At 38.5% G+C, this 23,778-nt stretch overlaps 1 protein-coding gene across 3 annotated transcripts in view; it reads right to left on the bottom strand.

Annotated features, from left to right (window-relative positions):
* Nucleotides 1–3,177: 3,177 nt before the first annotated feature.
* Nucleotides 3,178–23,778, bottom strand: part of HPRT1 (hypoxanthine phosphoribosyltransferase 1) — a 31,871-nt gene continuing 11,270 nt past the window's right edge. The window contains exons 4-9 of one of the 3 annotated variants that reach the window (XM_022554280.2): nt 13,744–13,809; nt 10,401–10,418; nt 8,239–8,321; nt 4,654–4,700; nt 4,431–4,507; nt 3,178–3,914 (exon numbers count right to left, since the gene is read on the bottom strand). In XM_022554280.2, the coding sequence (XP_022409988.1) occupies nt 3,867–3,914; nt 4,431–4,507; nt 4,654–4,700; nt 8,239–8,321; nt 10,401–10,418; nt 13,744–13,809 (339 nt within the window). In that variant the 3' untranslated portion in view covers nt 3,178–3,866. The other 2 variants (XR_016391273.1, XM_089904071.1) reach the window with 2 other exon arrangements.

Below are 23,778 nucleotides of genomic sequence, written 5' to 3' on the forward strand. Positions count from 1 at the left end.
GGAGTTTGGCTTTTACTCGGAAACTGGGAGCCACAAGAAGGATTTGAGCCCAAGAGTGACTCAACCTAATATTTTAATTAGGATCACTTAGGCTGCTGCGTTGAGAGACTGTGTGTGTGTCGGTCAGGGGGAAGGGGGACAAGAATGGAAGCTGCTATTGCCATAATCCAAGGAAGAAATGATGACCAATTTGTCCACGGCAGCCTTCCCTCCACGAATTTGGCAACTGAACCTCTGAGATTGTCTCTTCTGTGAAGTGTGCTTACAATAGATAAAAATAATGTATATAAAGCACTGTAGCACAGCATCGGACACATGTTAAACCTATTAAATAGTAGGTATTATACTGGCTTTGCCAGTTTTATTCCTGAATCCTCTGCACCCACTTTCAGAACAGCTCCTAGAGGTTCTTGTACCTTTAAAAATGCAAATAAAACCTTATCACTCTCTACTTAAAAACCCTGAAGTTCCTTCCGTCTGTGGAATGCAGAAAATCCACCCTCCTGGTCACCGCCTACCAGGTAGGTGGTCCAGGGTCTGGCCCTGGCCTTCCTCTCCAGTCTCAGGGCCTGCCCCTTTCCTTGCTGGCTGACACTCTGGCCTTCCTTCTCTCCCTCCAACATCTCAGATGGCTTGTCACCATCTCAGTGCCTTTTGCATTTGCTGTTCCTACCATGAGAACTTTCTACTCCAATGCTTCATGCGGCTGGTTTCTCTCCCATTCAATCGCAGCTCAACCATGAGCTTCCCTGGCCTCCTTATCTAACATATGGCACCTACCCCTCATCCTCCAGTCCCCAGCACATTGCTGGTTTAGGTCCTTTACAACCTGCCACTATTGGAAATTATTTTGTTTACTGTCCCTTTCCCCAACTAGAATGAAATCTTCACGAAATCAGGAACCTTGCCCATCTTCCCCAGCACCTAGCACAGAGCGGATGCTCAGTGTATTTCTAGGATCTCAAATGCAGGGAAGGACATTAATTGATTAACTTTCCAAGCTAAAGAATTAAGGCAGTAGCCCAGGTTATCTATAAATCTTTTATACATGGAATTAAAATGGGGACCTAACTATATTTACAGGTATAATACATACAATATTCTAAGCATTCACAAAATGGGAACATATGAAGGGTTTGACACATGAATTTTCCAGGTTGCTAAGGTGTGCTTCTTCTTTAAGCATCAACATTCCCCTGGGTGGTAATACTCCTAAAACAGGGTCCACGTTGTCCTAGCTCCTAAAATCAAGCAAATGAAATTTCATTTTCCTTTCTTATGAACATCCCTATTGTAAGGGGTTGTAATGAAAGAGCAGCCCTGAGGGATTACTGGAGTGTGACATTTATGACCATTTGCGCCAATCCTCAATGACTACACGGCCCCAGAAGGCTACAGCTTTTTTCTTTTGAATACTTTTCCTCCACCTTGACAGACTGCTATCCTACAAATTACTGCTATTCCTGTCAGTATCTCCCCTCCCCTACCTTATAAACGGACTATATCTGATCTGTTGAAAATTGGTTAAAGAAATAAAATTGTTAGAACTGTATGCCCCAAAAGCAGGTTAAGTCAAGTCTGTCTGCACAATATTCTTAAAAGTGTGTGAGCTTCAGCAGGCCTTTCCTTCCTGGCTGTTACCTGGGTTTCTTGCTGGGTTTGTCAACCAGCTAAAACAGAACCACAAACTAAAGAGTCTGCACAAGTCAGAAGGGGAAATAGTTCAGCTTCTTCATGATATTGTACCAACAATCAGACCGATCTTGGTTTAATCCCTGACACTTACTAGCCATGCACCTATCTTCTCGAAACATTCATTTTTCTCAGCAGCGACTTACGTTTATGGAGCACTTGCTAAGCCCCAGGCCGCTGTCGTGTTGCACCTGTACTCTCCCATATAGTGAATCCTTACAGTAAGCCTGTGAAGGAGACAGCATTATCCCCATGAATCAGTTGAGAAAACAGGTTCCAAAGTTAAGTAACTCAATGTCACATAGCTAATAAGCAATGGTCAGGACAGTCTAACCCAGAACTCTTAGCTATTCATTCATTCAACAACCATCATCTGAGCTGCTACCACCTTTGAGGCACTAGGTATACACCTCAGTGAACAAGACAGATAAAAATTCTTGCCCTCCTTTATTTTATACATAGTAGCTTGAACCTCTTAATCTCCTCCCCTTATCATGCCCCTCCTCCCTTCCCTCTATACTACAATGAAATGAAGCAAGTCTTGCCCTCCTTATATGGAGCGTACATTCTAGAGGACATGAAAAGAAGAGACAAACAGTGAGCAACAAATACAAATGTAAATTATACTGCATGTTATTAGATTATACCACTCAAAATTGCCAACTGCCAACTATTTTGACCTACAAAAATGGTAATTTCATACGGTTCGACCTAAGAGAAGGTGGTAAGTGCAACTGAGAAGAGGGTGAGGAGGGTCCGCAGTCGGAGGCGGGGTGCAGTGGTGAGTAGGGTGGCCCGGGAGAGCCCAGTGAGGTGGCGTGCTGAGGAGAGGAAGCGGAGTTACCCTGGATGCTACACTCACACGGGGTAACACCCACCTCAGCCTCAGAGGGCACCAAGATCAAATGAGATAACAAAAGGGAAAACTTTTTGTAAACTAGGAAGTTCTAGGACTATAGCAAATTATTATTTAGTATCATTTAAAGTTCCCTGTTTTGCTGCTGGGAATTACAGCAGACTTTGTAAGGCATAAATATAGCTGGATGGCCTGCAAGGTTACTAGTCCATACCTTACCTGGAGCAGAGAAGCAATGAAGAGTTTTGGCTTAAAACTTTTCTGCCTGCTCCCAGAAAACAAAAGGTTTTGTTGTTGTTCTTTAGTCGATAGAGTATTCTCTACCCAAAGAAGGTAACAGTGTATGTGTGAAAAACTGCTGAACTGCAGGTGAGGTTGCGATGGAAGCAATTTAACAGAATTCCAAGAGAGAGCCATGTTATTTTAGCATCAGAAAATGTAATAAACTATATACCATGTGTCTAAAATCTGAGGTCTCTGAAGTAGGCAAGAATCTCACTAGCTCCACCAACCCATTCTACCAGATAATCATTATTTGCTCTGCTTGGTAAAGATTACAATTAAACTAGCTACTGAAATTTAACAGACAAGGAAAAGGTAACCAACAGAAAACTACACTAGGTTAATTTGTAGAGAAATAACAGGTATGCATAGTTTCTTTTAAAGAGACAGCCTTTATTTTAAGAATTTTTACATTGAAGACTTCAAAAAGTGGTAGGTTTTTAGAACATATTGACCTGTATTTAAAAGGAACTGTTGACAAAGATTCTCCAGAAATAATCTGAACAAGCGGGAAAATACAGTTAATACTACTGAAACCTACTAAAATAACTCCAGGACATATGGTTTATCCGACATAACAATACCTCTAAATGCTGTCACTGATATGAAACTGACTGCTTCTTTTCTAAACACACAGTGGTATAATTAACAATATTCAATCACTTCTGTTCTTTCCTGAATATATAAAAATTAAAATACCAATTAAAAAACTAATATATTCTCCTCTTTCAATGTTTCTTACAGATACAATTTCAATATTTTCATTCATTAGTGGTGTGGTTTAAGAGATTTTTCATTCACAAGTCAAACAACAATCCATCCAAAGGGAACTGATACTCTATAGGCTCATAGTGCAAATAAAGAGTTAGGGAATGCAGCAACTGACCTTTCTAAAATACAGAACGGATAAAATTCTTAGAAGATACATGCAATAAGCTCTACTAAGCAGCTGGCCACAGAACTAGAACATCTGATCATTTTCCTGGTGACTTCAAGGGGACTCCAGATGTTTCCAAACTCAACTTGAACTCTCATCTTAGGCTTTGTATTTTGCTTTTCCAGTTTCGCTAATGACACAAACATGCTATAAAATAAAAATCCAGAGATTCACATTAGAAAAGTATACTGTGAAGTGAAAGGCGACAACAGTACTTGGCATGTCTTCTATGAACAGTATTCTGCTGCAGGGGTTTTTACAAAACAAACGGCCTTCCTCATCTTCCTCACCCGCGTTCACAAACGCATTCTCGGCACCCCTGCTTCCAGAGGAGGTGGTGGGTATTTGAAGGAGAGTGAATTAAAAGACTTAAACTAGTTCATTTCTCGCTTACTTATGACCACATCTATCATCTGAAATAATAATGGGACAGTTACTGTATATTAAACCTGTTCAACTGTTTAGCCAGCAAGAAGTGTTACCCTAGCCTGGCCAAGTTACAGCTTTAAGGACGTCTGTACTTGACTACATCTTTATGTGACTAATGGGAACCATCAGTCTGTTCAAATTATGAGGTGCTGGAAAGAGAAAACAATTCTTCCCTTTTATAAATTTTTATATGGGTTCTGAAAAATGAGAATGAGGAAAAGAAGCATTACTTACATTCAAATCCCTGAAGTATTCATTATAGTCAAGGGCATATCCTACAACAAACTTGTCTGGAATTTCAAATCCAACAACTAAAAAGAATCACATCATTTAGATACAGAAAACATCACTTTCAAATCTAATACGTGCAAACATTCTCTAAAGTGACTCTAAACCATTTCATATAAAACTTGTTGGGTTAAAGCTGGTTAAATGATTGACAAAGTATTTCACTTACAGTCTGGTCTATATCCAACACTTCGCGGGGTCCTTTTCACCAGCAAGCTGTTAATTATAAAATGTGACATGTGACACACGGAGACACTGCAGGGCATTACAAAAGAGAATATTCATGGTTTGCAACACGGTTTCATCTGCAGTTTAGAATACTATGGTCAGTTTTAACAAACCCAAAGAAACACTCTGAAATGGAGAGAGCTAAATCACAGGGCTCCCTGGGCAGGGGCAGCAATGAGTTCACACTATAGATGAGGCCCTCGATTGATCTTCACCTGGAACACGATGGACTGTTCTGAGAGCTGCCCCCTGACTACCCACATGCCCATCAAAGGGCAGCTACTTGGGGAGGATGAACGGGTGGGGAATGCCAACGAGCAAAGATGACAAGTAAAGGCTTTCAGTCCAAAATCCCTGGAAAACAATCCCTAAGCCACAAATGGTGTGGGAGAGGTGAGCATCACCTTTCAAGACTTCTAGTAAATAGCTTACAAAGAGGAATGTTAGCTTAAAAAAGAAGTAGCATGCTAAAGGAGCTACTATTTGTTTTTGAGAGCAGAAACTGCAGGTAGGATGTGTCAACTCTAACGAAAGCTAATTTCATAATCCAAGTGCTGCCTGCTGAAAATTTTCAGCCATTAAAAAACCTGTAATGGTGCTCTGAAAGCCTTTACATATGATAAGGGCAGTCCCAATAAAACAAGATTTCATAACTTCCTAGATAAGTATATTAAAAGGGCTGGAAAGGACCTAAAGTGATTCTCAACCTTCACTGCACATTGGAATCATGTGGGAACCTTAAAAAATATATAAAACTCAGATACCCGGGCCATACCCCTCACCAATTACATCAGAATCGCTGGGGATGGGACACAGATGTAGGTTATGTTTTGTTTTTTAAACTCTCAGATGATACCAATGTGCAGCCAAAGTTGAGAAGCACTGGCCTAAGCCTTAGCCTCCAAGGGATCGTAGTCCAGGCAAGTCCCTTGAGATTCTCCTTCCAGTAATTAGAGGACACACTTAGACTCGGGATCCATTTAGAAAGAAAATAACAAACCAATCGCAGCAAAACCCCTTCCATCTACCTGAACTCATTCAGGAACAATCCAAAAAAGGTATCATTAAACTCAGTGAAAGCTGTACTAAGAGTTCAGGGGAACTCGGCACCTCATATTCCTATAGATCTCAATGAATTATTTTGAAATAATTGCAGATTCATAGGAAGTAGCCAAGAAAAAAGCACAGAGCGCCCGTGTGCCCTCTCTCCGGTTTCCTCCAGTGAACATGTCACATAACTGTAGTAGATTACCACAACCAGGACATGGACATTGGTGGACTGACCTTATCCAAATTTCATCAGCTTTCTGTGCTCATATTTATATGTGTGTAATTCTACGCAATCGTATCACACGTGTGGATTCGTGTAACCACCACCACAATCAGGATACAGAACTTTCCATCACACACGGCTTTCTCTTGCTACCTCTTTATTTATAGTCACAGCCACCCACCACCCCCTAACCCCTGGCAACCACTAATCTGTTCTCCATTCCTATCATTCTGTCACTTTAAGAAGGTAGTATAGGGGCTTCCCTGGTGGCGCAGTGGTTGAGAGTCCGCCTGCCGATGCAGGGGATACAGGTTCGTGCCCTGGTCTGGGAAGATCCCACATGCCGCAGAGCGGCTGGGCCCGTGAGCCATAGCCGCTGAGCCTGCGCATCCGGAGCCTGTGCTCCGCAACGGGAGAGGCCACAACAGTGAGAGGCCCGTGCACCACAAAAAAAAAAAAAAAAAAGAAGGTTGTATAAATGGGATCATACAGTATTTACCCTTTTGAGATTGGCTTTTATTGGCACAGCTCCGTTGAGTTCCTCCAGGTCGTGTGCATCAGCAGTTTGTTCCTTTTTAGTGCTGGGTAGGATTCCATGGTAGGGTGGACCACAGTTTGTTTAACCAGTCACCTACCAAAAGACATTTTGGCTCTTTCCAGTCTGGGGCTATTGCAAATGAAGCTGCCATGAACGTTCACACACGGGTTTTTGCGCGGATGTAAGTTCTCATTTCTCTGGGAGAAATGCCCAGAGTGCAGCTGCTGGAGTTGTATGGCAGTTACAGGTTTAGTTTCTTAAGAAACTGCCAAACTGTTTTCCAAAGTGGCTGCAGCACTTGACATGCCTGTCAGTTAATGGTTTTTTAATTTAACTTTTAAGTTAAAAAGCTTTCTAGTCATTCTTAACCCTGCTTTGTACTTAATCTTTTTAGGTATAAAGCACAGATACACATACATTACATAAATAGATACACAATATATCTGTGATATTAAATTTAATGGCAAGGAAGGGATTAGGAAAAGAAGGTTGAGAAACAACCCACTTGGGCCACAGCCCCATCACTAATGACCCTCACACCTCCAGCTACAGGAAGTATCTCTCTCGTGAGGCAGTCTATCTCAGTTTCACAGCATACTCCAGGAAAGAGGCACACAAGAATATCTGGAGGAGTATATGCCACAGTAGGCTGACATTTAAAAAACCCTGAAAGCATGTAGAGAAATGAGCAAATGCACTGATTGGTCTGCAGGAAACTGCTTAGTGCCCTAGAATGCATCATTTCTACACTCTCATCATGCCTGTCCCAAATCCATTTAAAGTAAAAACTCACTGATGATACACTGGCACCAGCTATCAGAAAAGCCCCAAAGGACAAACTGCTGACACACGACTCAGTAGAAGGCTTACTCTGATTCAAAGATGTTCGACAAATACTTTGATCCTTTAAAAGGGGTTTATAAAAACCAGTTAATCGTTTAGGAAATAAAAGTTAGATCATTATCTGACCCCTACATAAAAATTGCAGATTGGTCAAAAATTAAAAAGAAAAAAAAAACCCAAAACATCCAGGGACGTCACCTGACAAAAAAAATAGTAAGGCATGAACTCTGAGCCAGGTTGCCTGGGTTCAAATTTTACCTCTATAGTGATCCAGCTCTGTGCCTCTGGATAATTCCCTATGCCTTGGTATCCCCATCTGTGAAGTGGGAATAATAGTCTACCTCTGAGTTGTTGGGGAGTGAAACTATAATTAGGGATAAACACAGGTAGAACTAATAAGCCAAACAGCATAGGTAGGACCAGGAAGTGAGGCTGGCTTAGAAGAAAGGAAGCAGGCATTGTACATTTTCAACATGGCTACAAAACAAGATGCATCACACAGGACCACTACATCACTCAATTCCAGGAGCTCAGGATCTCCAGGGCCCACTCCCTCCTACCACCTCCTAACCCGTCTTTGGGATCCTTGGTCTCAGTTTTGCAAAGAGGCCCCAAATCCTCTGCCATGCTACCCAGGACAACTTTGATATCACTATTAGATTGGTGAAAAACCAAAGAGTAATAACATTGGGCAATAAGGTGACTGCACTGAAAGGCTTTAACACACGACAAATTATTTACAAAGGACACTTACTGAGTCTTACTTGAGATTATACTACTTTTTGGAGATAAGAAAATTTACCCTTACAAAGAAGCAATTAATCTTTTTTCAAATGAAGAAAGTATCCTATGTCAAAATGTTATTTACATACCTTGCAACCTTGACCATCTTTGGATTATGCTGCTTGACCAAGGAAAGCAAGGTCTGCATTGTTTTGCCAGTGTCAATTATATCCTTTAAAAAAAGAAAAGACATTTAAATGGTAAATAAAACTATCGTACCTTTAAATTCAGTCATCATATAAACACAAAAAAACAAAATCCCATGTATAACTGGAATAATGCCATTTTTTTTCGGTGCAGTGATTCTCACCACAATTCATACTGAGATATTCTGGAATCTGTAAGTCATCTGGCTCTCAGCAAGCAGTAGGAATGCCAGTCCTCAGGGCTGGATTTTATAGGCACCAAGAGATCAATGACAGCTAATTTAAGTATATATATGCAAGTATGTACACACATATTTTATTAGAGAGTTGTGGTGCTGCCCTTCATTATAAAAGATATTAGATTTTTTTTTATAAACTCAAGATCAGGATGCTCCAACTCTCGGATGCAGGTGGTTAAGAGACCACACCAAGAAACACTGCTTTATACCATCTTAAAAGTATCCAAAGTATTAAAGTTTTACCATATAGAATACTTTACATGAAAGTGAATCTTAGCTATTTAGTCAAAAGTAGGACATTATTCAAAAAAATCCTATCTCTAATTGGGAAAACATTTCTTAAACCATAACCCTAATGCTCTTCAATGAAAATATTCTCTACAGATGGTATAAAGCAGCGTTCACAAAGTGGGGCTGTAAGTCATCAGAAACATCAGGGCTGGGGATTTGTGAAAAATGCAGATTTCTGGGCTGTGGTAGACAGAATTCTGATGGCCCCCAGGACTCCTGCCTCCTGGTGTACACACTCAGAATAATCCCCCACTCCCTGAGTGTGAGTGGGACTTGCGAAATGATGGGGTTGTCAGTAGGTTGTGTTACACAAGACAGCTGTAGCAGCCTGGAGAGAGATTCTGCTGGTTTTGAAGAAGTCAGCTGTCATATGAGAGGGCCATGTGCTAGGACATGAGGACAGCCTAGCAAGAAAATGGGGCCCTCAGTCCTGCAACCACAGGAACTCAGTTCTGCCAACAACCTGAATGAATTTGGAAGAGTACCATGAGTCACAGGTGAGACAGGAACCCCAGCCTTGATTCAGCCTGATGAGACCTGGGGCAGAGGACCCGGCAGCTACCCTGTATTCGAGTCCTGACACCTGAAAACTGAGATAATCAGTGTGTGTTGTTTTAAGCGGCTTAGTCTGTGGTAATTTGTTAGGCGGCATTACTGCAGACAAAATGAAGCAATCTGAAGTGGAATTAGTGAATCTGCATTTTTAAAAAAGCAACCAGTTCCCAGGGATACTCATGTACACAAACCCTGTGAAAAGAGTGTTATTTGTTTATTTTTTAATCTATGAGCTAAAGTTTCTAAAAACCTTGGTAACAACAAAAAGTGAATCAGGGGTTACTGTTGCTCTTAAGCCTTACACCATTTTACATAAAAGAGTAAGAACTCATTCTATTGGTGGGAATATAAAGTACTTCGATGAGTAATTTGGCAACAATAGTAAAAGTGAAAACGTACAAATTCGAAAATCCAGTCATTCCACTTCTAAGTGCCTGTATCCAGAGGGAACTCACACACATGCACACAGGACAATGCAAAAGGATGCTCTTAGCAGCCCTGTTGTAGTAAGAAAAATTGGAAGCAAACTCCCTATTTGTAGGGCAATAAATAGGTTGATTTGTACACTGAAATGCTATGAAGGATTTTAAGGTCAACTAACTCTATATGTTTCAACATGAATAACCTCAAAACCAATTTTAAGTGAGAATAACAAGCTGCAAGAGAGAATATATACAGTGTAGCACTATATAAATTATCAAAAAATATATTTTGTATATGGTTATATATACGCAATAGAAGCATAAAAAGCATGGATGGGAATGATATGTGTAACTTTAAAAGGAACAAAAATATTTCAAGCCAAAAAGAGAGGGGTAAGAAATATGCCAAAATGTTTCCACTATCCGGTAAAAGTAAATTACTAAATATTTCTTAGAAAAAAAACAATCTCACTCCCTTATAACACAAGCCCACCATTAAAACTGATGAAAAGGAATTTCTTTCCCTGGGTTACCTCTAGGACTGTGCATACCAAGTTAGAAAATCATAAACACTATATTAAAAGTATGTAAAACTTACTTCAACAATCAAGACATTCTGGAAGAAAAAGAGAAATGAAAATCAGTACAATGAATCAGACAGTGTTTCCAATTATAATTCAAGTCACATCATAACAAACTCTAAGGATTTATCCAAATTCTTGCTTTAAGCTACTTTACTACATTGAACTCTGATTTAAACAAATGGGCCATCTGTTGGGATTTGGAACTCTTTAATATAAAATTTTCACTGCAGTGGAATTTTTAAAAATAAAATTTGACCCATATGTTCATTTTTTAAGAGTTTTCATTACTTAAACGGAGGTCTAATCTTGGGCAAGTCACGAAATTTCTCTGGGCCTCAGTTTCCCATGTGGAAAATGAAGGACTTCAACTAATATGTGTATTCCAACTCTAACATTCAAAACTATAATTTGTACAATAACTCCAAAATCATGCATTTAACTTACCATATGGAATCCAATTCAAAATGCATTTTCTCAGTAGGCTGAAATTGATCTGCATTTTCTGGATGTGTTCATATTCTTGGACTAAACTAAAAGATACCAATGCTTCCTCCCACCATAAACCCTTACCCCAATTTCTACCTCTCAGAATTTTATAGCTGTTAGAACGCTTAGAGAAAATACCATCTAACAATTACCTCCGAGGTAGAGAAGAGTCCTATGTCTATTCCTGGGAATGAGGCAGCATTTCACATACTGGTTATAATCATTGTCACAAGAAGATTCATGTTATATTGCTTATTTGTAGTTCTCATTTCTCTATCACATACCTACAAGCATCAGAATTTTAATGTTCTATATACTCTTCTAAGTCAGTGGTTATCAAGGTAGGGCACACAAGATCCACTGGGTTGAAAGAAAGAAAGATTAGAACTTTTTTTAAACCTCACCTTATGTAATCTATAATTTTATAACTGCATGCATTTTATAATGTACATTATATTACTACCATAGTTCATATGCAATTTACTCCTTTCCTCATATCACAACTAATTTCTCTCTTTTCAAAAGATATTGTAACCTAAATCTTCAGGAAAATTGAATATACAGTTGATGCTTGAACAACAAGGGGACTAGGGACACTGACCCTCCACACAGTTGAAAATCCACATATAACTTTACAGTCAGCCCTCCATATCCACAGTTCCTCCGTATTCACAGATTCAACCAGCCACAGATCGTGTAGTAAGGATTTATTGAAAAAATTTGCATATAAGTGGACCCACATAGGTCAAACCCATGTTGTTCAAGGGCCAACTGTAATCAATTAATGGACCAAATAATTGTTTCACCACCTACCATGTGGTTCTTTCCCAGCATTTCCTCTAACCCAGCTAGCACATCTGAAGGACATTTTCCCATCAGTGACTTTGGCTCACTGATGCAGCAATTTGCACCATGGGATGGAATTATAGTCTGAAAAGAGCACTGAATTATGAGACAAAGAAACTGGATTCTAGTCTTGCCTATAATACTAAGTAGCTGCAAAACCTTGTCTAAATCATAATCAAAGACTTTTACTACTATGAGGCTGAGAGATTAAATATTTGCCACACAAAATTATAGTATCCAGAGTATGATGTCATTAATGTTTAAAAAATAAAAGAATGAGAATTGCTACCGTTACCGAGAGCTTAGTTTACATCAAATAGCTACATCCTTACTTAATAAATGAAAAAAATGAGGTTCAGAGGTCAAATGACTTGCCTGAAGTCATAAAAATAGTCAAGTGGTAGAGGATAGATTTGAAGAGGGGTTTTCAGGGTCCAAAGCCCATATTCTCAACCATAACTGGAAAAAAGGGGAAAACTATTCATATATATATGTATCTGCACACACACAGTATCTGCCAGAGATAAACTGAAATAGAACGTCTAAATAATCCATAATCTCACCACCAAGAAACAACTTCACCCAACTTCTGCGTCTTGTTTTTTTTCCACAATAAATGTGCTTACTGTGACTATCATGAAAAGAAAGTTATTTTAGAAGCAGAGACCTTTTAAGATCACAGAGCTATGTAGTGGGACAGAGCCATTAGGTGGGAAAGGCAAGGTCAAATGGAATCACAGAGAGCTTTGAAGGCTAGGTCCCTTCCAGCACTAAAAACTGATTATAGGAGTAAGGTCTTCAAATGACTTCTAAATATGGGCAAAGCACGCTGAAAGGGAAGGAGGATAGGTCTGGCAGGAAGGGAAAAGAGTCAACAGATTATAATTTCTCCTTTGAAGTTTTCAAAAGATGTTGAGGAAGACAACATTAGTTTGGCACGACCCTGATATGGGACCATAGAATTTGACACAAGTGTTGCATGTTAAAGTCGCCTTACAGATACTCAGTGAAGTAAGCTATAAACATTAAAATCTAAAAACCAGAGGAAGAAAAGAGCTTTGGAGCCAGATAGACCTGCATTTAAATTCAAGCTCTACCACTTAACTGGCAGTGTGACTTTGGACAAGTCTTTCAACCTTGCTGAGTCTTAGTCTCCTGATCTGTAAAATGGGGATGATAATATCTACCTCAAGAGGATTCTTGTGAAGCTTTTATGAGATTATGCCTTTATATCTGGCACTGTGTCTATAAGCAAAAAAGTAACTGGCAGCTGCAAAAAAAAAAAAAAGCATTCCATCATTTATCATTGGTTACTCAAAAACCATTTCAGTGTATCTGAAGAATAATATTGTAAATATTCAAGTATTTTAATAGCTCTATTATCTCAGCGAAATGTCTATGCTGGAAGAATTTTGATGTATTTTAAACTCTTTTTTGGGATTCCTTAAAATAACAGTATGTTATAACATACTGAGTGTTCTAACTACCAGAAACTGTTTTAAGAGCTCTACATGCATTATATCACTCAATCCTCTTAACTCACTGAGATGACTGCCGGTAGCATCATATGGGAGACGAGAGGTTAAATAACCTGCCCAAGATCACATAGCTACGAGGTACTGAGCCAGGCTTTGAACCAAAGCTCTCCAGCTCTAGAACCCACACTTTCAGTCACTACATTATACTGTTTCTCTATCTTTTAAGAAACTATGTGCTATCTCTTTTTAAAAAGAAGACTGTCTTTTCCCCCATATATTCTTTTGAAGGATCCCAAATTAGATCCCCACAGAAGCATACCAGCAGTACTTGGCAACACAGACTTGACGTTTAACGTTGGATTTTGCTGCCTCTTTGCTATATGACCTAGAGAAAGGTATCTAACTTAGGTTGTTTCCAAGGGTTAAATAACCCTTGTTTGAGTGCATAAATAACTATCTAAACTGCCTCTTGGTGATGGATTGAAAGCACAGTGTTACTAATTGACTTGGTATGGAATGTTTTTTTCTTCCCCTTCAAGATACATACCTTTCCAGTTAAAGTTGAGAGATCATCTCCACCAATTACTTTTATGTCACCTGTTGACTGGTCATTCTAGTTAAAAAAAAAAAAAAGATAAATATGTATGTATATCTTTCCATGTATACACACACATTTCAAATTATCAAACACGAACTAGAAGATTTAAGAAGTTAGCTATCTAATGTCATAGCATTATGATAGTCTAAATGATACAAACTGTAAGAATTATGTCTCTAGAAATGAATGACTAGGTAACTTTCAACTAGAGATTAGTAAAAATTAAGAATTTCTAATTGGTCATTACTGATTTGATGCTTCAAAGAGTCCTAAAAATGGGGTACACCCATTTTTGAGTGGGCAGTATTACAGAGGCCACCCATCTTCAGTCTCAGTAATTTCTGAACCACGAAAGAAGTTATTAGCATGACAGGTGTCTGGTTCTGGCCCTGGACCATTCCCATGAGTCAATCAAGTTGTAGGGTCTCGTCTATATCACACTTGACTCCAAAGATATTTCCCTCAAAAGTCTAGCTCAGGCCCAGGTCATCTTCAGCACAGTCTGGGAAATCAGGTCTGATCAGTAGTCCTTTAAAGCATACCTCTTAGGCTCCCAGTTTTATGCTATCACAGAATCTAGTAGAAACCCTTAAAAGAGTTTCAAAAGGGAATGCTCCACACCCACTGTAGTTGGTGGTGATAATGATCATAATTTGCTGTGCTGGATTCAAGACAGAAAACTGGAGTGAAAGAGCAGGTGAATGAAACAGCTTAGACTTGCCCTACCAGAGAGCAAACCATACCAAAGCTGTGGCAATTACAATGGTGCTGTACCAGCACAGTAACAGACAAAGAGATCAAGGAACAGAATAGAGCCCAGAAACAGACCCAGAAATATATGAGGATTTAGTATATGATAAAGATGGTATTTCAAGTCAGTAGGAAAAAGATGAATTATTCAATAAATGGTGTTTCATCAACTAGTAATCCATTTGGGAAAAAAATAAAGTATGATCCCTACCTCACAGCATACACAAAAATAAATTCCAGATGGATTAAAATCTAAACGTAAAAAATAAAGCCATAAGCAAACCAGAAGAAAACGTAGAATATTTTCACATTCTCAGAAAGGTAAAAACTTAGGCATGACATGAACCTAAACTGAAAGAAAAGATCTGTAACGAGTATTTCTATTATACATTGGGCTCCAACAATAAGAATCCAACAGAGAAATGGAGAATGAACACGAGTAGGTAATTCACAGAAAAGAATGTCATAACATATAAAATGATATCTGAGAAACAAATAAACAACATGATTCTACTGTTCACTCATTCACACTGGCAATATATATATTTTGGCAAGAGTGACAGGAAACAAGCACCCTTGTTGGTGGTGAGAGTATAAATCAGTACACTGTCCTTCGAAAAATATATAGCCATACCTATTAAAATTGTAAACACGCATGCCATTTGCCCCAGCAATCCCACTTCCAGGAATCAAAGCTACAAAAACACAAGTGTGCAAAGGTACATACAAGGATGTTCACTGTATCAACTGTTATAAGAAACAAAAATTGGAGACAACCAGCATGTTTATTAACAGGGAACTATTTAAATTAAGTTCATCCACACAATGTAATACTGTGGAGCTATTAAAAAAAATCTGATAGGGCTTCCCTGATGGCACAGTGGTTGGGAGTCCACCTGCCGATGCAGGGGACGCGGGTTCGTGCCCCACTCTGGGAGGATCCCGCGTGCGGTGGAGCGGCTGGGCCCGTGAGCCGTGGCCGCTGAGCCTGCGTGTCCAGAGCCTGTGCTCCGCGGCGGGAGGGGCCACGGCAATGAGAGGCCCGCGTGCCGCAAAAAAAAAAAAACAACAACAACAAAGAATCTGATAATCTATACACACTGACATGAACAATGGTAACTAAAAACACCAAGTTATAGAGCAATGTGTTGCCTACGGAACCATTTCTGTTCAGCATTTTTAAAAAGCTTCTAACTGCAATTACCTCTGAGTAGTGAGAAGGGATAAGAAGACTTTCTACTTTTATATACAGGCATACCTCAGATATTTCGGGTTTGGTTGCAGATCATCACGATAAAGTGAGTGTCACAATACAGCAAGTCACAGGAATTTTTTGGTTTCCCAGTGGACATAAAAGTTATGTTTGTACTGTACTGTAGTCTATTAAGTGTGCAACAGCATTATGTCTAAAAAAACAATGTACAATACCTTAATTTAAAAATACTTTATTGCTAAAAAAATGCTATTGTTTATATGTGTAATCTAAAAAAATGGTACAAACGAACCTACTTACAAAACGGAAATAGAGTTACAAATGTAGAAAACAAACATGGTTACCAGGGGGAAAGGGGCGGGGATAAATTGGGAGATTGGGATTGACATACACACACTACTATATATAAAATAGATAACTAATAAGGACCTACTGTATGGCACAAAGAACTCTACTCAATATTCTGTAATGGCCTATATGGGAAAAGAATCTAAAAAAGAGTGGATATATGTATATGTATGACTGATTCTCTGTTGTTCAGCAATAACTAACGCAACATTGTAAATCAACTATACTCCAATAAAAATTAATTTAAAAATAAAATAAAATAGTGACGTCAAATACTGTGGAGGATGCAGAGAAACTGGATCACTTATACTTTGTTTATGTGAACGTAGAATGGTACAGCCACTCTGGAAAACATTTCAGCAGTTTCTTTAAAAATAAAACATGAAACTATGGTAAAACCCCACCCCACCCCAAATAAATAAATAAATAGATAAAAAATAAAAATGCTAACCATCATGTGAGCCTTCAGTGAGTCTTAATCTTTTTGTAATGGTAACATCAAAGATCACTAATCACAGATCACCATAACAAATATAATAATAATGAAAAAGTTTGACCTATTGCGAGAATTACCAAAATGTGACACAGAGACATAAAGAGAGCAAGTGCTGCTGGAAAAATGGCATCAACAGACTTGCTTGACCCAAAACTGCCACAAACCTTCAATTTATAAAAAATGCAGTATCTGCAAAGCACAATAAAGTGAAGTGCAATAGGGACTCCCCTGGTGGTCCAGTGGTTAAGAATCCATCTTGCAATGCAGAGGGCACCAGTTCGATCCCTGGTTGGGGAGCTAAGATCCCACATGCCGCAGGGCAACTAAGCCTGTGTGCCACAACTACAGAGCCCATGCAGTGTGAAAGATCCTGCATGCCACAACTAAGACCCGACACAGCCAATAAATAAATATTTTAAAAAATTACTTAAAAAAAAGTGAAGCGCAATAAAACGTGGTGCGCCTGTACTTCTAATTTTGTCATACACTTCTATATATGTGTCCGTATTTTATGGAGTGTTATTTTTGAAAATCACAAATGGGCCAACAGTATACAGTGTTGCAAACTAAACGTAAGATACATAAGTATGACTACCAGTATCAAAAAACTCTTGCATATTACTTCTCATCTTAAGGAAATGTCGGACACCTCTTATTCTAACTAACTTAAAACCTAGAGTTTCAAAGACAGAGAATTAATAGCAAAAAAAAAAAAAAAAAACCGTATGAAACCTGAAGCTTTCAATGAGAGCGAATCACAGTAGTAAACGATTTACACAGTAAATCAAGTTAAATAGCGACATCTTCTGTATAAATTTGGTATTACAGTCGACTTCAATTGACCCTTTTTTTTTTACAGAGAAAAGGAGTAAAGATCTGAGAACTGAAAAGTATGGAAAAAACCCTGTGATCCAAAGGCGATCGTGAGAGGGTAAGAGACAAGAGAACTACAAGCACGCAAGACACTGCTGCTGCACTAGATCTAAATCTCCATATTTCCGTTCGCCCCAAGGGTTTTAGCTTCGAGGTTCCTTTTTCTGGAAACACAGCCACCTTTTAAATGAAGGGTAATACAGAAGATTCATTTAAGAAAAATGTTACAGTCCACTGTGCTAGAATACAGGTATAAGTGCCCAAATTGCATACAAATGGCACCCATGAATCAATTACCCCACCAGAGGATTTTCCCTTGCTCCCTCCCTTCCTGTCTATGACAAGCTTCCCACTGTATCCCTGCTGCATTTCATTACTGAGTGACTCTTACGTGCTTCATCTTTAAGGAGATGATGGGACTGGCATGGGAGAGCCCAATCTGTCCTTAACTCAGAATGTCACTGTCAACTACATAAAATCCCCAGAGAAGCTCTTTGGGTCTACCAAATACATACCCTCCGTGTCTGTGTTTCCATTTTATCTACCTTTTCTCGAGTCTACGTGAAAAAAAGAGAAGGGAAATAGGAAGGAACTTTCTTATTTGTCTATCCCTAAAAATTGTGCAAACCTCCAGGTAGCAACAAGAACTGAAGCTTGGTATAGGAAAAGAGGAGAGAAAGCTGTGTGAAAACACGTTAATGAGTGGGCTGCAAAAGAACGGCTTGGAACAAACAGGTTGAGACCATAAGAAGAGAATGCAGAGAGGTTAATCACCAAAACTGGGCTCCCAAGAGGGTGAGACTAGGAGTATTACTGAGGTAGGAAGTCCAGCCTTAGCACTTAGTGGCTTAGCAATATGTGCCTTCCTTTTTGCAGTGAACTTCAGATCATTCTTTAGGACCCTAGAATGGAGTTATGGGGAAACAACTGTTCCTTCTACAACCAGCTAGGTCCCAAGTCCACCACACTCAATCATATTTTCTCTTCACATCATAATTTCAACCATCCTCTGTGTCCTTTAACTGTTCTCCTGTACCCTGATCAAATATCAACAAAAGTGAGAATATTAGAATCATGAACTTTTAGAGGTAGACTGCACCTCAGATGAAAAACGGCAGATATCCAATTTTCTAAAAATATATGCAGAAAATAATAAGTCTGGAAGGATATATGCCCAGGTAATAAGTCAATTTATTTACCTGTCATTTTAAACTTAAAATGTTGCTTTAAAGGAAAAAGAAGCTATTATCAGTTTTTAAAATGATGCTGATGAAGCAGGGCCCTTATAGATCATCTAATCCTGCACTATCCAATATAATAACCACTAACCACATTATTTAAAATTAAATAAAACTAAAAATTCAGGGACTTCCCTGGGGGTCCAGTGGTTACGAATCCGCTTCCACTGCAGAGGGCACGGGTTCAATCCCTGGTCGGGAAACTAAGATTCAACATGCCGCGCAGTGTGGCCCCGAAAAAAACACCAGATCCTCTGTTGCACGAGATATATTTCACAGCCTCACAGTCACATGTGGCTAGTGGCTCCGTACTAGACAACACAGACACAGAACGTTTCCATCATCACAGAAAGTTCTGTTGGTCAGCATTGCTCTACACACATCAAAGATATCATTTAGTACAACAGGGTACCAGAAAAGATGGAAGTGTTAGTGCTGATATTTAATATCTGGTATTTTCAAGTACACTGTTTTCAAACCTTCAGAAGTTATTGCAACCTGTCTTCTTGTTTTTCATTCCATGTCTGGTTTGGGACTAGGATCTGATAAACATGTTCAATAGAACCACTCTTCATGGCCTAAAAGACAGTACCTTGCATACAACAGGTGGTAATATGTTTGCTGAGTGAATTAATCAATTTCCTTAATTTTAAAAAATTTGTTTATTTATTTATGGCTGTGTTGGGTCTTCATTGCTGTGTGCGGGCTTTCTCTAGTTGTGGTGAGCAGGGGCTACTCTTCGTTGTGGTGCACGGGCCCCTCATTGCGTAGCTTCTCTTGTTGCAGAGCACGGGCTCTAGGCACACGGGCTTCAGTAGTTGTGGCACACAGGCTTAGTAGTTGTGGCTCGCGGGCTCTAGAGCGCAGACTCGGTAGTTGTGGCCCATGGGCTTAGTTGCTCCACGGCATGTGGGATCTTTCCAGACCAGGGCTCAAACCCATGTCTCCTGCATTGGCAGGCGGATCCTTAACCACTGCGCCACCAGGAAAGTCCCTCCTTGATTTTTTTTAAAAATAGAAGTTGCGGTTTCATGGGGCCAAACCTGACCAGTACCTTCATGTTCTACTAATCAGGGTGCTTACATAAAACCTAAGTTGTCCGACGAGGACTACATCACAGTGAAAATCCACAGGCAAGAGTTAGAAAGTATACTTTTGACTCTAGTTCTGTTAGTGTTTCCTTATACCATGGACAGTACACATCCCCATTCCTGCCAATTTAAACTGAACAAATTCTTTTCTCCATCCACATCTATGGTCTTAGTTCAATAAGCAGGAGAAAGGCATAAATCACTTCACTTCCTTTATATAAATAGATAGATTTACAGAAGATAAGCTTTAGACTATCTAGTGTCAACATCAAAGTGGTACGTTTACATTTAACTTCAACTGTTCTGGAGAAAAAAGCATACCTTAAAGCAATTGACTAAAAACATACAGAGAAAAGTGTCAGACCAAAAAAGCTGCTGACCTCTTCTTAGAAGAGACACTTTAAGAAACTACTCCAATATTTTCTGCATTTTTCTTCAACAAGCTCACTCAAAAAGTCAGCTTCTTACAAATAACAAATTGCTGTAAAGTAATTTGTACCTTTGACATACTAAACAGAGAGCCTAATCAAGCTACTAATCAAGTGACTTCCAAGATTAAGACTGAAACTTACAGCTTTCTGAACCTTGACCCTAACTGAGGAAAAATCCCATAGCTGGCAAAATGAATTGTTTGCATGCAAAACTTCTGAAGAAATAACAGGAAGCCCATATTAGAGGATCCAAGTCAGTTAAAAGTTTTCCCAAATAAGACTCTCAGTTCTGCACAGAATTAAAGGCCTGTGTTCAAATTGAACACTTGTATGATCCTGGGCAAGTCACTTAATCCCTCTGCCCCTCATTGTTCTCAAATGTACATGGAGATAATAATTCATAACTCAAAAGTTTTCTGCAAGATTTAAAATCCTAAGAAGAGGGACTTGCCTGATAGTGCAGTGGTTAAGACTCTACACTCCCAATGCAGGGAGCCTGGGTTCGATCCCTGGACTGGGAACTAGATCCCACATGCATGCTGCAACTAAGGAGCCCGCCTGCTGCAACTAAAACCCGACACAACCAAATAAATAAATAAATAAATATTTTAAAAATAATAATAATGAAGAATAAATAAAATAAAATTCTAAGAAGAATTTCATTTTAACGTAAGCCATTTAGTCTGGACACACCATAAATCAGGTTAATTTCTCCTTTGCTTAGGGCCCACAAAAAATATTCCCACAAAAAATTTACTTGTTGGACAACTTTCCCTCTCGAGACTTCCTCATTTTTTTTTAAAATTAAACTATTTTAGTAAAAAAAAAATTCACTGCAAAACTGAACTCACAACAGAGAAAATACATTTGCACACTTATCAACTGTGTCTTTTTTTAATATCACAGAGCCTTAGGGATAGAAAAGTCATTGAATATATAGTACTACATTTTATTGTTCTAAGATGTACATTCACATTTTAATACCCCTGAAACTGACATATTACAATCGACAGCAACTTACAACAATAACTGACAGCGTCTTCTTTCTTAGCAGTACAAAAAATAGTGGTAAATCTTAAAATCAGTGCTATCTAAGATTTAATGAAACATGGTATTTGGAATCCCCAGGCAATCTGTCAAGTAGGCAAATAAAATTCTGCCTAGCTACTCTAAGAGTATGTAAACTATAATGTGAGTGTGTATACACAGAAAATTCTTCAAAATATTAGAAATGAAAGTGGTAGTGGAATTTAGGGTGACTTAATTCCTTTATAACTTTCCATGGTTGTATGTTCTTTATAATAAACATGTATTTTTTAATCGGAAAAATACAATTTTCATTCTGAAGAAAAACTAGATGGGGTGTGTTAATATTATTATGGCTCTTCATAGATTCTGGGAACATTTAATAGTTCATGGAGCATTTCTTTAGGATAAGTACAGAACAGTTAATGTTTAATTCACTGTTTCAAAGTGGTCAAGATCAACATGTAAAACTGCATTAACATCAATGTTACTGATGCTGCAATTTTAAATTCCCATTTTATGATTATATCAAATTAAATTGCCTGTTTTTTTATAGGCGCATGTGAATATCTTCCACAACAAGCTGATGAATTATTAAATAGGGTAGAAATGTTACTTCAAATCAACAGAAAGTATATGGTTTTCCTAATTTCTATTGTTTAGTAGTAAATCTACACAGAATTTCACATAAAACAGAACAGATATTTTTTTCTCTATGTGAAAATTTACCTAAATGTTTGCTTTAATCATGTTGAATGTTCCAATGCTTTTTATCAGTTGAGGAGTTCAGCTTAACAATCCTCTAAGATCTGAAACTAATAGGAAAAAAACTAGGACTTCCCTGGTGGTCCAGTGGTTATTAAGACTCCACGCTTCCACTGCAGGGGGCACAGGTTCGATCCCTGGTTGGGGAACTAAGATCCTGCATGCCACGCAGCGTGGCCAAAAACAAACAAACAAAAAAATAAAAAACAACTAACAGGAAAAAAACTAAAAGTAGAAAATGGAATTAAAATGTCAAAGTGTTTCTACCGCTTCAAAATTGCTCTATAACTATAAAATACTCTTAAAAATATTAAACTCCTCTCAGTTTTTTAATGAGCTTTCTTTTCAAAGAAAGGACATTCTGCACAAGTCCCCAGAGCAATGAAGTATAAGTCATAAAGTAACAAAATTGATTTTTATGTGCACATGTGGGGGGTGGGGGGGGAGGTGCTTAAGAAGACCAAACAGAGAAATCAAGCCCTGGACTGTAAGCCCATGTTTTGCCTCTAAGCAACAACATATTAAAGCCTGGGCAGCTATACTGCCTAGAATTAAATCTTAGTGTAAACCAGCAAAATAAATAACTTCTGTTGAGTAAAAATCCAAATTTTGTATTTAAGCAAGTCTTTAATTCAAGTGAGACTCAGACAAGTTAAAAGGAGCTTATGAGTATGAAGTAATGTCATGATATATGAGCACAAAGGGTTTTAACAGGATAGGAAAAATGTCTATGATAATGCTTAAATGGCTGTCCAATCACCCACAGGACTGATGAAAATGGGGAAAAGGTCAAAGACTTGGGTCAAATAGATGATTAACGAAGAGAATGGAGGCTGAAAGTTAAATGTAGATAAGTGGTCTTATGCTCAATGAAAATGTAAACATAAGCCAAGTTTCTACAAAGATGCACTACAATACTGATTCATGAAAGAGCAAAGATCAGACATTTATTCTAATCCTTGAAGAAGCTAGGAAAAATCCTATTTTTAAGGAAAAGAGTAACTCTCAGGAACTACAATGACAACACGCAACCAGAAAAAAAGCAACAGTATGAAGTAATAAAAATCAAACATTCACACGATCAAAGAAATTGTGGATGATGAAATTCACGAGTAAAGATGACTTGGATTTTGGTTCACCACACAAGTGTCAATATTCTGAAGCATTTGAGATTGTGTGACACAGACAAAGCGACTGTGACTCAAAAGTGGTCTTTTCAATGTGCTAATGCTCTCGCTCCATACGCGCTTTCTAAGAGACAACTGTTGACCCACCTTATTACTCACACCTAACTCCAAATACGACTCCCCCTCAAGTCAATCTAGCTCCAGAGAGGACATCTGCCACCAGTAAGTACAGTCAAAAGAGTATATCCCCCAAGTCCCAAGAGCAATTCCGAAAACGGGTTTTTCAAAATCCAAAACAAAACAAAACTAAAGTAAACCAAAGAACCTTTAAAATAAGTATAGGCGACTAGTTTGAAAAAGACAATATTCACTTGGATATACAGTACTAGGGAATATATTAGAAACTCTCACTCTAACCAAGTAAAATGAACATGTAAGTATAGTTTGCAGAGCTTCAAAAACATACAGGAAAACCTACAGTTGCCATGGGTTTTTTTGTTTTGTTTTGTTTTTATTTCAGCAAAACATAGTCCTTCACGTCAAATTAATGTTAATTTGAATTCATATGGTTTTGTTTTTATCTATTATGTAGATCAATTTTGGTTCTTTAGTTGTATAAGTTATAA

This window comes from Delphinapterus leucas, chromosome X (genome assembly GCF_059928025.1).
Source record: "Delphinapterus leucas isolate spDelLeu-1000000601 "Yukka" chromosome X, BTC_Dleu_Yukka2, whole genome shotgun sequence".
Classification (NCBI taxonomy): Eukaryota; Metazoa; Chordata; class Mammalia; order Artiodactyla; family Monodontidae; genus Delphinapterus; species Delphinapterus leucas.